Genomic DNA, 14893 nt, shown 5'->3' on the forward strand with positions numbered 1-14893 from the left:
CCCGGCACTGGTAAATTCCTAAAACGTGAACAAACTGCAGATATGTTTACCTACCCTATGCAGCTCTCCCACTTAGCACATAGCAGATCAATAGAGACTGACGGCCTGTGGTTGCAGCCAGGGTCCAATTCAGTGCCAAAACCAGATAGAGAGGTGCAGAGACTGGAAGCGTGGTTGAGGCCCATTAGCTGCGGCTCCTCCGCTATGCCCCCCATCAGCCAATAAAATGATAATAAACCATTGTTTACTGATGTTTTCTTTTTTCTCGCAGAGCTGGGGCTTGGGGGCGGGGCCAGAGTGGATGACGGGCAATGTTATCATTTCGCATGATGGCTTGGTCAGCCGTCTTAGGGCAGCGAAACAGTCATGCGCACTGAATCTCTCTCCAACCTGAGATGTCTTGCCGGGTAGGAGAGAGCAGGCACAGGCTCCCAGTCTAACTGGTAATGCAAATCAGAGGCGATCAGGCCAATCCTGTTGCTACCCTCATGCTGCCAGCAGCATGAAAGCAGCGTCCGGATTGGCCTCCGTGGACTCTAAGGGCCTGTGCCTGTGGAGGAGAGGAGCGCGATGATGCGGGTAAGTGTTTTTTAGTTTTTCTTTATTTGTCTTGCATCTGTCTCCCCCTCGTCCCCACCCTTCCACCACCGTTTTTTTTTTTTGATAAACACATTTTTATTGTGTTTTGCGGCATAAAGAACAGTATCAAGAATGATATACAGCAGTACATTGAACAAGGCGTCAGTAACTTCAATCGGGGAAGCATCAATAAACAATTGCAGAGACCCTCCCACCCTCCCCCATCCTCCGTCCCCACCCTCTGCGCCCCCACCCTTCAAACCAGGCCCCCCAGCCATTTCCCCCATATCTTGCGGAATTTTTTGGGGCAGCCCCGTGCAGCATATAACGACCGCTCCTGGGCCGCACACCAATCCACCCCTCTACTCCAGGTAGCCACTCTGGGCGGGTCCGGCTGTGACCACACTGCCGCTATATCTCTCTTAGCCACCATGAGGGCAGTGGCGAGGAAGTACTTCTCGTTACGGGACCCGTCCATCCCGTCCATGATGCCCAGCAGGGCCATTCTAGGCTCGTGGGGAACCTCCCATCCCAGGACCTCCGCTAGCTCGGCTTCGATCGCTGCCCAGTAGTCCTCTAGACGGGAACAAGACCACACCATGTGGAAATAGTCCGCCGGAGCCACCCCACAACGAGTGCAGTAGGCGTCCACACGGAGGCCCGCCCGATACAGGTGGTCTGGAGTCAGATAGGCAGTGTGGAGGTAATAGATTTGGATGAGCCGCAGCCTAGCGGAGGTGGTAAGCGACCGAGGGCCCATAAGGGCGTCCCTCCAGTCCGCCTCATCCAGGGGTCCCACCCAGGCCTCCCATCGCTGTTTGAGCCCGCTCCAGTCCACCGGGGTATTGTTAATCAGGGATTTATAAATGCGGGATATACCCCCCTTCCCCAGATACCCCAACATCACCTGAGCCTCAGGTGGGCTATGGGAAGGCAGTCTAGAGTCTAGAGGGACGTGAGCCCGGACCGCGTGGCGCAATTGAAGGTAGCGGTAGAATTGGGAGGGCTGCAGCGAGAAGCGGGTCTGAAGCTCCTGGAAGGAACACATGCGGCTCCCACGCCATAAATCGCCCAGACAGGAGATACCAAGAAGATCCCACTGCCGAAAGCCCGCTAGTCCCACCACCTCCCGCAGCCATGTCCCGTGCCAAAGTGGAGTGAGTTGCGTGGACGTCCCCGACCATCTAGTATGCCGCAGGGCCGCGCGCCACGCGAGAAAGGGAGCCCGCACGACGTCTGGGAGTGACAGGGGGACCGTTGTGCCATAGAGCATGTTTTGGATGGAGGAGAACCCGAGGCAGTGCACCTCGAGTCGATAAGCCGGGTCGCCCCAGCCCCCCGAGAACCAGTCATGGATCACCAGTAACTGGGTGGCCAGATAATAAAGATAGAGGTTAGTCATGCTCAGGCCGCCGTCATAGGAGGGGACCCTGCATCGATCCAAGGCCAGCCGAGGCCTACCGCCGCCCCAGAGGAATTTGGTCACCATTTTATCCAGGTCTCGGAACCACGGGTGCGGAAAAGAGCATGGAGTGTTTTGTAGCATGTAAAGAAACTTGGGGAGGATCATCATCTTCTATAGAGCGACTCTCCCTAGCGGATTCAATGGGAGGGACTGCCACCGGAGCATATCTGATCTGGTTTTGTTGACTACTGGAGCCACATTGAGGGCCCAGCAGAGTTCCGGAAGGAGGGTGACCCAAATCCCCAGGTATTTAAAGGAGAGTCTCCGGAGGGGAATGTCCGATTGCCAGTCGAAACATTCCCGCGACGGGTGTAGCGGGACTAGAACGGATTTTTTGGGGTTCAGATGAAGAACCGACGCTTGGCCAAACCGGTGGAGGATCCGGCGGACCCGAGGATCCGGCGGACCCGGGGTCCCGAGGTCGCTGGGTCCGAAAGATAGAGGAGGACATCGTCCGCGTATAGGGCGATCTTGTCGGGGGCCACATCTGGCCATTCCCATCCGCGAAGAACGGGATCCGCGAATCAGCACCGCCAGGGGTTCCATCGCCAGAGCGAAAAGGAGGGGCGAGAGCGGACATCCCTGGCGCGTCCCCCGACCTATGGGAAATGGGCGAGATAGTGCCCCATTGACCAACACACGGGCCCGCGGGTGCGCGTATAGGACCATTACCATGGCACGGAACCGGGGACCGAAGCCCATACGCTCCAGGACATCAGCTAAGTACGCCCATCCCACGGAATCGAAGGCCTTTTCAAAGTCGACCAAGAGGAGGGCCAGATAGGGGGAAAGGCGGCCGCGGTGCGCCATCGCGAGGTGGAGGCGCCGCAGGCAGTGTCTGGTCCCCCGCTCCGGCATAAAGCCACATTGATCCGGGTGGACCAGGGAGGCGAGCGATGGGCGCAACCGCTGTGCCAGGACCGTGGCATAGATTTTGAGTTCGGTGTTAATAAGGGATATCGGCCGGTAGTCGGAGCAGGACCGCGAGGGAGGCTGTGTCTTGGGGAGGGCAACTATGGTTGCTGTGTCCGTTTCGGGCCGGAACGAACCCGTCTCCACCACGGCCGCAAAGAGGTCCCGAAGCCTCGGGGCCAGAGTCTCACGATAGTGAGCGTAGTACTCCTGGGGGAACCCGTCGGGTCCCGGGGTCTTCCCAGGTGCCAGGCGGCCGATCGCCTCTTCAATCTCCTGCAGCTCGATCGGCGATTCAAGGGTCTCAGAAACCTCAGGCTGCAGCCACGCAAGCGTCGCCCCGGTTGTCCCCAGCAACTCCTCCAGGGAGAGCGTGGACGGCCGGAGACGGTACAGCTGGGAATAATAGTCAGCGAACGCCTGGGCTATCGCCACCGAGACCGTGTGGACGCCACCCGCAGGGTCCGCGATGGCTGGAATGATCCTGCCCGCCCGGGGATAGGTCGCCAGGCGGTGGAGAAGAGTGCCGTTTTTGTCTCCCCAACCGTACACCCGGGCCACCGAGGAGCGCCACAGAATCTTCGCCGCCTCCAGGGAGTGTAGGCGAATCTCTTCCGGCAGGAAGGCCAAGCGACGAGACCGTGCGGCATCAGCTAAGTCCCCCAGACTACGCTCCAGTTCCAAGGCTTGGGCCTCGCATTCCGCGAGCTTCTGGGATTGAGCCCGCCGTTGGCGTTGCAGATGCCCTTTAGCGGCGCCCCGAACAGTCGCCTTGCCGGCCTCCCACAGGACGGCGGGGGAGATGACAGAGCCCTCATTATGAGAGTAGTAGTCGGCTATCTCGCCCCCGACCGCCTTCCGAAAAGCCTTGTCGTGGAGGAACCAGGCGTTCAAACGCCACATCGGACGGGCAGAGAGGGGGGGGGGCCGAGAGCGAGTAGCACTGGCGAGTGGTCCAAAAGGCCCCTCGGGAGAATGCGTACGTCCCGCACCCCCGCGCAATCGGTGGAGGGTACGAAGATGAGGTCGATCCGGGCATGGGAGTGATGGGCCGCCGACGTGTGGGTGTATTGACGCGTCTGCGGGTGCCAGATCCTCCAGACATCGCAGAGGCCCTGTGATTCCGCCCAAGATGAGAGCTGTTTTGCACGGGCGACGCGGGTCAAGGAGACCGGACCCGTCGAGTCCAGGTGGGGCGAGTAGACAGCGTTGAAGTCCCCGCCGAGAATGAGGGCACCCGCAGGGAGTGTCGGGAGGATACCCGCTGCGTGGGAGAGGGCCGACGGCAGGAGGGACGGCGCCGCGTAGAGGGATATCAGGGTAAGGGGTCGCCCCTCCAGAGTGCCACATACCACCACTACCATACCCTGGGGGTCTAAAAGCACCCGGGTCAGGACAAAGGGGAAGGACTTGCGAAGCAATATGGCCACCCCCCGGGATCCCCGTGCAAAACCTGAATGCCATACCCTGTCATAACCGTAACGGCCAAGGAAGGGGCAGTTGTTACCCAACAGGTGAGTCTCCTGGAGGAGGAGCGCATCGATCTCTGAACGTTGTGCATATTTGAGGACCGCCATGCGTTTGAAACGGTCCAGAAGACCATTGACGTTCCAGGAAAGTATGCGCATGGCGGCCCTAGGGACAGGTGGGTTATCCATAGTCGGGGACAGAAGAGGGGGCCAGTGGAGGTGCGTCTGAGCAGGCTCCTAGAGAGGAAGGACAGCGGAGCATCGGGTGAAAGAGCAGGACAAACAGTACATGATACCTTAGCACAACAGATAAGAGGGAGTCATCCCCCACCAACAAAATCTCCCCAACGAGGAAGAAACAACCCCAAACCAACCCCAACCCCCCACCCCCCACCCTATACTTCGAAAACGGAAGCATCTGTCGCCCGAACCAAATGGAAGAACCACCAAACTAAAACGCTTGGGCTTGAGCGCTAGTGGACCCCTGATACATCAAAAGTCAAGCCTGATTTACCTGCCCTGGCCAAGAGCAACACTGACAACGGAGCATTCCACCCCCCGCCCAGGCACCTCCCACCCCCCCCCTCCCCAAAAAGAGGCAAAGAAAGTCAAATGTTAGGGCTGCGAGAGAGGTCCGAAGTGTCCACCAACTCGACCGGGTGGGTTGCAGGGCCTGTGAGCCGAGGTGACGCGGCCCGCCGCCCATCCGCCACGGGACTGGCGTGTGCAGCCGAGGAGGCAGAGGAGGTTCTCGATCCCTGGCGTGGCCGTCCCCCAGAGCGCGTGGTGATCGCCTCCCCCGTTGTGCGCTCCCGGGGTAATGTGCGATGCCGCCGACGGGTCTTCGATGTCCGGGGTCTCCCCGTCTCCCCCGTGCACCCGGAGGTGATCCGCGCCCAGAGCGCTGCAGGGGGTGCTCCTCCGTCAACCAGGTCCAGGCCGCCCTCGGGGTATCGAAGAAGAGAGTCTTTTGCTGGAAGACGACCCGGAGGCGGGCCGGGAACTGGAGCTGGTATTGGAGTCCCAGGGAGCGCAGCTTTTGTTTCACTTCAGTGTAGGAGCGACGCAGCTCTTGGACTTCGCGGGTGTAGTCCGGGAATACCATGATTTTGTGGTTCTGATAGTGGAGGGCGTCCGTGCGCCGGGCTTCGCGGAGAATGGCATCTCGGTCACGGAAATTTAAGAGCTTGAGGATGAACGGCCGGGGCGGTGCCCCGGGGGGCCTGGGGGCCTGGGGGCCAGGGAGCGGTGGGCTCTCTCCACCACGAACGAAGCCGATAGGCTGTCCGCCGGCATCCAGGACCGGAACCAGCGCTCCATGAAGTCGTCCGCCCGGCCCGATTCAACTCCCTCCGGGAATCCCACTAAGCGCAGGTTGCTGCGCCGAGCGCGGTTTTCTGCATCCTCGACCCGGCGGTGCAACTCCTTAGAGTGGGTGGTCAGCTCCCGAACCTGATCTTGCAGATGGCGGATGTCATCCTCAGCCGTGGATATCCGGGACTCGGCTTCCGAAATGCGGGCGGTGGCATTCCTCAGATCCTGCCGAGGGAAGAGCGACGTCCACTTTGACCTCTCCCACCATGCCCTCGAGTGAGGCGCGGGACGAGTTGATAGCCTGCAGGATGGCAGCCAGGTCTGCAGCGGGGGCCGGGACCTGTTCGCCCGTGGGGCCGGGCCCCTTGTCGGAGGTCGTGAATTTGTCCATCCTGGTTTGGGTGGCCCCGGACGCCGGCTTGGTGGACCTGTCCTTACCCATTTCTGAGGCGGCCGTCAGCGGAGGAGGGCAACGGGCTGGCGATAGACCTGCGGGATTGCAACGGGCGGTCGGGCTGTCGCGGGACCAGCAGGAGGCCCGGCCGGGAGGTCCCGCGGTTGGAAACGGCTGGGTAGCACCAGCCTCAACGGTCAAGCCCCGCCGGGCATCTCAATGGGACCGCCCGTCCAACCCCTGGCCGCAGGGGCACCCGCAGGCTCCCCTCAACAAAGCGAGGTCCAGCAATGTAGGTCCCAGTTCCAGGCCACCGGTCCGCCACTCGGAGGGCCCCCCAGCCGGTAGCCGCAAGGCCGCAACCTCCGTCGCAGCCCACCTCTCCAAGGGGACAGTTCGCCAGTTCAGTCTCCCCGCGGTCCCCAGGGGGGGGCACGGTGCCACTCGTCGGGGTCCTCAGCCGGTAGCCCAAGCGATGGAGAGGGGGGGGGAGAGGGGGGGACAGCACACACACCCCCCCGGCCGCCGGTATGCGGCCCGAATCAGGGTAGGCCCCCCCCCGCACCCGGAGTCCGCAGTCAGTCCTGGGCCGATGGAGCCAGTTCCGCGCTGCAGCCAGGAGGAGAAGGGAGGGAGAAGGGGGGGGGCTGGGGGCCCGGGCCCCCCGGCCGCCGACACACGGCCCGATGGGGGGGGGGACTCCCCTTCACAGCCAACCCCACAGTTGCCCCGGTGAAGCGGTCGCAGCCAGCCGCACTCACCGCCTGATTTGCCGCTCTGTGCCGCTTGGGGGGGGTCCGTCTCTGCATTCCCGGGGCTCCGGACAGCATCGGCGGAGCAGGGCAGCGCCAGCAGCACCCGCGGCAGCCCCGCGGCCGCCGCGTCTTCCGCTTCAGCAGGATCAGGCCTGCGCCCCTCGTGGGCGCAGCGGGCTAAATTTCTCAGCTCGCCCGAGCCGCGGCTCCACAGCCGCCACTTTCCGCCGTCGGTCCGGTTCCGCGACGGCTAGGCAGGCTCCCAATGCCCGCAGCGCCCCAGGATTCGGTGTGGGGCAGCAGGGCAGCTTCACAGGCCCCCGCACTCCGAGCGAGCCGGCCAGGGCAGTTCAGGAGAGGAGTCAGCAGGATTTGCGGGGACCGATGCCGGGAGCCTCAGTGAAAGGCTTCCATGACGGTCAGGCGCCACCTAGCGCTCCTCCACCACCGTTTTAATGAAATACTGGCCACTACTGGCCCATATATTTATACAACCTGAAGGCAAGAGACTAGAACGGGAACACTCCTGATGCGAACAAGGGACTTTGAGGAGAAGCTGTCCAATGAAGATGAGGTGAGGGGGGGCTTACGACTTACCTGCCGCAATATAGAGAAAGAGATAGAAGCTGCAGAAGGGTAGCGGACCCAATAAGTGGCATTGCAGAGGAGAGCTCCGGAGCGTACTGCCACACCTCCTTCCTTACCCGCGACTTTTGCGCAGCACTACCACTATGGTAAGGACCAGTATTCATAATCACGAAGGTGTGCTTCTGCAGCGATAACGATCGACTTCCAGGCGCTATGATAGGCCACACTGTTAGCAGACTGAATGGGAGTTATTCGTCTGTCTGAAGTATACATGGTGATGTTAGCCCATCGTATATAGACCATTCATACCCAATTGTGTTTACCCAACTTATCTTTTCCCCGTGTTACCTGTGTCCGAGAGGGCGAAAGGCTGAGGGGGCATGCATTTTCTTGTGCAGAACAGCTATAAATGAAGGTCGACTGCTTCGGTGTCACATCCCTTTAGCCATAGAAACATCTTTTCATTAGCATCCATGACCCTGATTGGTTTTTTGAATGTTTTTCTCTGAATTCACATCAATTTCTGCATGAGCTGCAAAAAACTACGGTCTATCGTTCAAATTTCCAGGCTGGGTAAAGAGAAAATCTAGGGGTGGTACCAGGGTAGGAATGCCATCAGGCAGCGGTTAAGCACCAGTTTAAAGCAGTGACTGAAAAGCGATGACACCTCAATATTCACATTCTTCAACTGAATGAGAGTTAAATGAGGCTGTCAGACATGAACATTGTCATAACAACGACATTGTGTTTGCATTGCCAATACAGCAACTGCTTTTAGGTGGCAGCTTCGAAGTGCTATACAGAGCAGCTATTTCTCTGATTTCACTTAACGACCTGTGCCTTGGAGCTTAGGGTGGGGCAGCCACTTACCTGAGTGGAACTTAATGCAGATCAGCATGGAGTGCTTCGAGGCGAACAGCGTCCTGTTGGCCAGTATTCCAGGCGCACTCCCGTAGAGACAATGAGTCGTCAGCCTCTCGTGGGGGGGGGGGGGGGGGAGAGGCGAGGCACTGAGTAAGAATAAATCCTGTGGGGGTGCTCGAAGAGAAAAATTTTGCTGTAAAGAAAGAATATACAAATTAATAAACTCTAGTTAGTCGTGCAGCCAGTTTTTATAGTGACCTTCTAAGAGCGGTTTTGTTTTTAGGGTCTGGAGTGCTCTGTTCTTTTCTCCCCTCATGTGTGCAAATACATTGTCGGCTCCTCCTCCAGCCCTTTCTTTCCCAAAGAAAATGTCAAACCATGCCGGCATCGGTGGGCAAGTGGCTTGCACTTTTGCTCTCATGTTCACAGAGCTGTGTAGACCGGCACTGGGCCACAGAAGTAAATGCCCGAAACAAGCAAATACTCTGCTATTAAAAATGTGGTGCCCAACCACCCTGATATCACAACTCTGCTTTGTGCCTCTAGGGCAAGTAAACTCCCACCCAAACAGGCACATGTGCAGCTGCATCCCCTCGAGTTCCAGATAACTGCTTTAAACCGAGCATCACCGCGGCTTATGTTAAAGTAGCTCAGTGGAAATTTTTAGGTTGAGCCTAGGCAGCCTGCATGCACTGTCTGCAAGACCTGTTTGTTATCTCCTCTATCGGCTTTTGGCATGCCCATGAATTGCTCACTATCACCAAAGCACATTCTCTAAACTGTCTACTAATAAATGCTCCATCACGCTCTAAAAACAAGCATCACATTTACGTCCTTCTCAACGACGCAAAACCAGATATACTATTTATAACTGAATCATGTTTGGGAGATATGGCTCCAGTCCTGCATGAAGCCATTCCTCTAGGCTATCAAAGATCACCCAAAATCGTATTGGCAAAAAAAGGAGGTGGTCTAGCTGTTGTGTTCAGGCAAACATTACATATCACTAAAGTTGACGACATCTCTATAAAGAATTGTGAGGCTCTTCTCACCAGATGCAATCCTACGCCATCTTCCACCTGTAACTTCCTTCTCTTTTACAGACCTCCACCTAGCAAGGTGACCTTCCCAGACGCACTTCTAGAGACAGTTTCAAACCTGATAACAATACACTCCAACCTATGCGTTCTGGGTGACCTCAACATTTGGTTTGACAAAGCCAATATGACCCATCCAAAAACAATAATGACGGGCCTAGATGCACTGAACTTGCATCAGATTGTCCACAAACCCACACACATCACTGGACATATTCTAGATGTCATTTTTGCTAATACTGAACTAATTACCTTTCAAACTATAACGCCAGTCACATGGTCAGACCACCATTTGCTTGCTTTTCAACATAAAACAACACTAAGTGACTCACCTAAAACTGTCTTACATGCATCCACCTATCAACTGTAGAACAAACTCAATTTGGAACACTTGGAAACTCAACTAACATCCAGTACAGATCTGGAAACAATAAATTCTGTTAAACTAGGAGTGGCTACAGAAAGCTTTTGACCTATTGATACCACTCAAAACCACAAAAAAACAGAACAAAATAAAAAAAGAAAAAAAAGCGCCTTGGAGAAATATAGAGATGAGACATAAAACGAGAAATTGAAAAGCTGCAACATACCTGTCTAAACAAACTCCAAACAAGACAAACTTCGCCTACAGAAAATTAACAGATTATACAAGTCCGATATTAAAAAAGCTAAGAAAAGGTACTATTCATACAAAATTCAAAATGCTAAATGTGCAAATAAAGAACTCTAAACTACTAAATGGATTTCGTAAACCAAATTGCCTAGAAGGAACTCATTCTGTTACTCAAGATTTCACGGACAAACTGGCAAATCATTACACGGACAAAGCGGACTTTGTTGGACTGGTACTTAAAACGGAGACAAAGCACCGGAACTAACCCTTCTACAAAACAACAATCCAAGAATACTCTAACCCAGCCTCTCCATTCCTTCCAACACATCTCTCACAATGAATTTATGGACCTGGTCATAGCAAGCAGGCCTGCTGGCAGCCCTTCCGACCCGTGTCCACCACAAACTTTCAAGGCAATTATTTTAACAACCTCCGCTGCCTCTCCAGTAAGAAGAATCATTAATGATCCCTTAACTGCCGGAATTAAAGAACTAAAAAAAAAAAGGCCTACATACGCCCTTTACTGAAGAAAACAAACTTGGACCCGCTGAACTCTAACAACTACAGACCCATCACAAATGGACCTTTTCTGGGGAAAACTGATAGAAAAAGCAGCGTTCGCCCAGATGTCACATTTCATTGAAGAGAATGCCATACTTTCAGACTTCCAAACAGGATTCCGTCCAGGAAGAGGCACATAATCTGCCCTCCTTGCCATCTGGGATGACCTGAAGAACACAGTAGACCGCAACGGGGTTGCTGCGCTACTCTTCTTGGACCTCTCGGCTGCCTTTGACATGGTTGACCATGACACTCAAAAACAAAGACTCTATGAAGCCGGCATAGAAGGGACTGCTCTAGACTGGATCACGTCCTACCTTTGAAGCAGAACTAATGTCATCCATACCCCACCTTTCTCGTCCAAACCATGCTCCACAAAAGCAGGGGTCCCTCAAGGCTCTATCATCTCGACCATGTTTTTCAACATCTATGTGAAGTCATTACTGGTACTGATCAATCAATTTCACCTCACGTGCTATAACTGTGCAGATGACACACACATACTTCTTCAACTGGAATGCGCCAAAGACATTGGAAACTCTCCAATTTTCATTTGTCTCAGAGCAGGGGATCAGTGGATGACTTGGAGTCATCTAAAATTGAATGCTTCCAAAACAGAAATACTCATGTGTGGCGATTGGAAACGTTATGACCTGCTTGCAGCCTGACCTGATGAACTAGGATCACCGCCTTATCGAAGGAAGTATGAAACCTCAGAATGACTATGGACTCCAAGCTATCGATGAATGCCCAAGTGGACAAACCAGCAAGATCAAGCTGTGTCACTATAAAAACGCTGCAACAAAATTTTCCCCATTTGGGATTTCCACACAAGGTTCAAGCTACCATCTCACTTGTTCCGTCAAAATACGATTACGCCAATAGCCTCTACCATGGATCACCTTTAACAACCATGAAAAGACTACAACGGATTCAGAACTCGGCTGCCAGACTACACTTGCATATCAATCCCGAGATACAAGAAAAAAACCATGGGTGGCACATCTTTCTCTGTTCAAGCAGCCAAACTATGGAACTTTTTACCCCCCACCATAAGATCCATGGACAACCACCTTATCTTCAGGAAACTACTCAAGAATTGGCTCTTTCCCTCATAAGCACCAAACGCAAACAATTTACAAGATATCCCTCTCTATGTAAGCATTTTTTTACTATAGATCTGTACCTAACTTTGTGTATTGCTTTGTATAAACATGTAGAATAATTATGTTAAATAAATACAAATACATTTTTAGAGTACAAAAACACTTGAAAACCAGAGTTTATCTAATGCATCTTTTTACTTCCTTTTCTTTACTACTTTTCTCCTAAAAAAACATATCCAATGCACTACCCTATTTCTCACCCTATACCTCTATCAATATATCCTCTACACCCACTCTCTCATTTTCCCAAACCCCATATCATTACTATGATCCCCAAAATAACCCTTTCTAGACTCTCCCATACTCTACCCCTCCGTGCATCATCTGACACCTTTTACTATACCGATACCCCAAAACAAGCCTTTCTAAACTCTTCCCTCTGACTCTTCTCCTCCACATCCCCTTTTTACTCATTCTAAAGCCTCTTTCTAATCCTATGACCTAAACAAAATAAAAAATCCAAATCCTTCACTTTTCTATCCCTCCACTATCCTTTTCCATCAAAATAAGACTATCGTGTTCGCTTCTCAAATTTCATATTTCACTATACTAATTCACCACTAATCCTTTATGGGTTCCAGAGTAACCTGCTACTCGCCAAATAAGTGCTTCAACACCCCATCAGGGGTAACAAGCGCTATATAAATGCAAACTTATTCCCTTTTCTATCCCTCCCCAACCCTTCTCAATCCAAATAACTGACTAACGTATCCACCACTCAAATTACTTTCATATTTCCCTATACTAATTCACCACTAATCCTTTACGGGTTTCCGAAGCAGTGTGCTACTCACCAAAAAAAGAAAGAAAAAGCGCTTCAACACCCCATTAGGGGTAACCAGCGCTATATAAATACAAACCTTTTTTCCCTCTTCTATCCTTCCGCTCTCCATCTGAATCCAAATAATTAACTAACCTATCCACCACTTAAGTCACTTTCATATTTCACTATACTAATTCAACACTAATCCTTTATGGGTTCTGGAGTAGCGTGCTACTTGCCGAAAAGCGCTTCAACGCCTCGTCAGAGGTAGTAAGCGCTATATAAATGCAATTACAATACAATGCAATTTGTTTGCTGTTGTGCCATTTAGAAATACGGGGTTTTTATTGGTGCATTGGGTCTGATTCTCCCCCTCCTTTGCGTGCTTGGGTCACGCCCATGCAATTTTTACTCATTGTTTGCTTGCATTGGCCATCCCAGTATGTCCGCTGTTCCTCCTGGTCATCCTGATCCACCTTTTTATTTTGTAGGCTGTTAACATCGTTTAAGGCTTTCAGGCTGTTTCATTGAGCAATGCTCTGTTCGGCACCTGCAAAGTGGCAATTTCTGTCCGGTAGCTGTTGAGCTATGCCAATAGCTCTAACTCAAAAAAATGTGAGACCTATTGCATTTCTAATGCTTGTTCTTTTTTTGTTGGGACATTGCCCACTCTGCCCCTCAATACCAGCAGCCCCAGGGTTTTCCCTGTGACAGGGTCAGACCAGAGAAGAGCTCTACAGCAGCTGTTCTTAACCTGTGGTCCGGGGACTAATCAGGGGTCGGCGAAGCCTACTCTGCGGCGGGGGGGGGTCTGCGACTGTTTAGAAAATTAAATAATATTAACTTATTAATTAAGTGCATATAAATAAAGAAGCAAAATGTAAAATTGACAATTTTTTAAAATGTTCAGTTATTGCGAAGGAGTTTGATATTGGAGGCTAAAAATTAAGTTGGTATCCTCAGATCTGATTTGTGGGACAGTGCAAGCGCATTAAACAGAATATAGTATAGACAATGGGTTGCCTTCATTGAATTTAGAAAATCTCCAACCTTTTAATTAAAATTAAGACTTTTTGGGGGGTTTGTGAATTAAATAAAATATTTCTTCATTTTTATATTGTTTTGTGGTTCAAATCATCAGAACTGCTAAGACTGGTGTCCCCCGGCTTCCAGTAATGTCTCAGTGGGGGTCCACATATTCTGATAGTTCAGTGGGGGTCCGCAGATTCTGATAATCATTCAGTGGGGGGGGGGGGTCGTCTGTCTCCAGTAATTATTAAGAGGGGGGTCCACAGAAGACAAAAGTTTAACAACCACTGCTTTACAGAGTTTGGGCTAAAATATTACCATTAAAATAATCAATCTTGGCTATAGACCAGGCCAATCTCTATTCGTTAGGTCTATAAATTAATTACAGTTCTTCAGCCTTAAGGGGAAAGATCATTGAGATATGTTGTCCGTTATGAGTGTTTTGTCAACAATTCAGAATTACCAAACCCAAACAGGCTCATCCCCAAACAGACTTGTTAAAATCAACGAGTGAAAAGAGAATCCCTTTTCGTTCAGCCTTCTGTGATAACCCCCCTCCCCCAAAAGGAATTGACTCCAACTGATAAAAAGTGTCTTTCTTTCAGCAACTACAATTTTTCTACTGATGACTTTAGTGGCACAGGCAGTACCAGTGGTCATGGGTGTACCACTGGGGTTCCAGGAGGAGTGGATTGGATGAGGAAGCTTGCATTCCGATACAGGAGAGTGAAGGAGATCTATGACTGCTATAAAAGCAATGCAGCTGGTGAGTTGATTAATCGAAGATGGTTATTATATTCATGCAAGAGAATTATTTAATTGAGACCTTCTTTTCATAGTCCCTGTTTCCTTTCGATGCAAATTTTGTTAGCAGAATACCAATGAAGGACATATTCTATGTTGAAATACATTGCCCTGAATAGCTTTGTTTGTCCACATAATATATTTTGTCATTAGTTGTTTACCTCAACTCTGCCCAAGCAACAAAAAACAGAAGGCACTGTAAGGATGTTACTATATAGAGGGATTCAAAACTATTAAGTGGCATTTGTGACTCTGTGTTTTTTTATGAAGCAGAAAACCTTAGTGTCCCTCCTGATGCTCCCCAGGCCCCCAGCAATTTCAATATCCTCCCCCTTAACGTACAAGTTACATACCAAAGGTAAGTAGCTTGTACGTTAATCAGCTAGTACATTGACATCTACCTTTGAATCGGCAACTCAAGTCATGTGATGCAATAGTTCTTTGTTAGATGTTGGAGCCTAATCCAGCAGAATTGTTCTCCTTTTTACAGTGGATGAACATCTTAAGTCTGAGATTTCTA

General features: G+C 51.9%; 1 protein-coding gene across 10 annotated transcripts in view; it reads left to right on the top strand.

Annotated features, from left to right (window-relative positions):
• The window catches only part of EYA3 (EYA transcriptional coactivator and phosphatase 3), a 970709-nt gene that overhangs the window by 789032 nt on the left and 166784 nt on the right, over positions 1–14893 (top strand). For all 10 annotated transcript variants that reach the window (XM_085647584.1, XM_085647578.1, XM_085647577.1 and 7 more), the window contains one exon: positions 14175–14335. In XM_085647584.1, coding sequence (XP_085503710.1) covers positions 14175–14335 — 161 coding nt within the window. The remainder of the gene's footprint in view (positions 1–14174; positions 14336–14893) is intronic.

Source organism: Triturus cristatus, chromosome 3_2 (assembly GCF_964204655.1).
Source record: "Triturus cristatus chromosome 3_2, aTriCri1.1, whole genome shotgun sequence".
Taxonomy (NCBI): domain Eukaryota; kingdom Metazoa; phylum Chordata; class Amphibia; order Caudata; family Salamandridae; genus Triturus; species Triturus cristatus.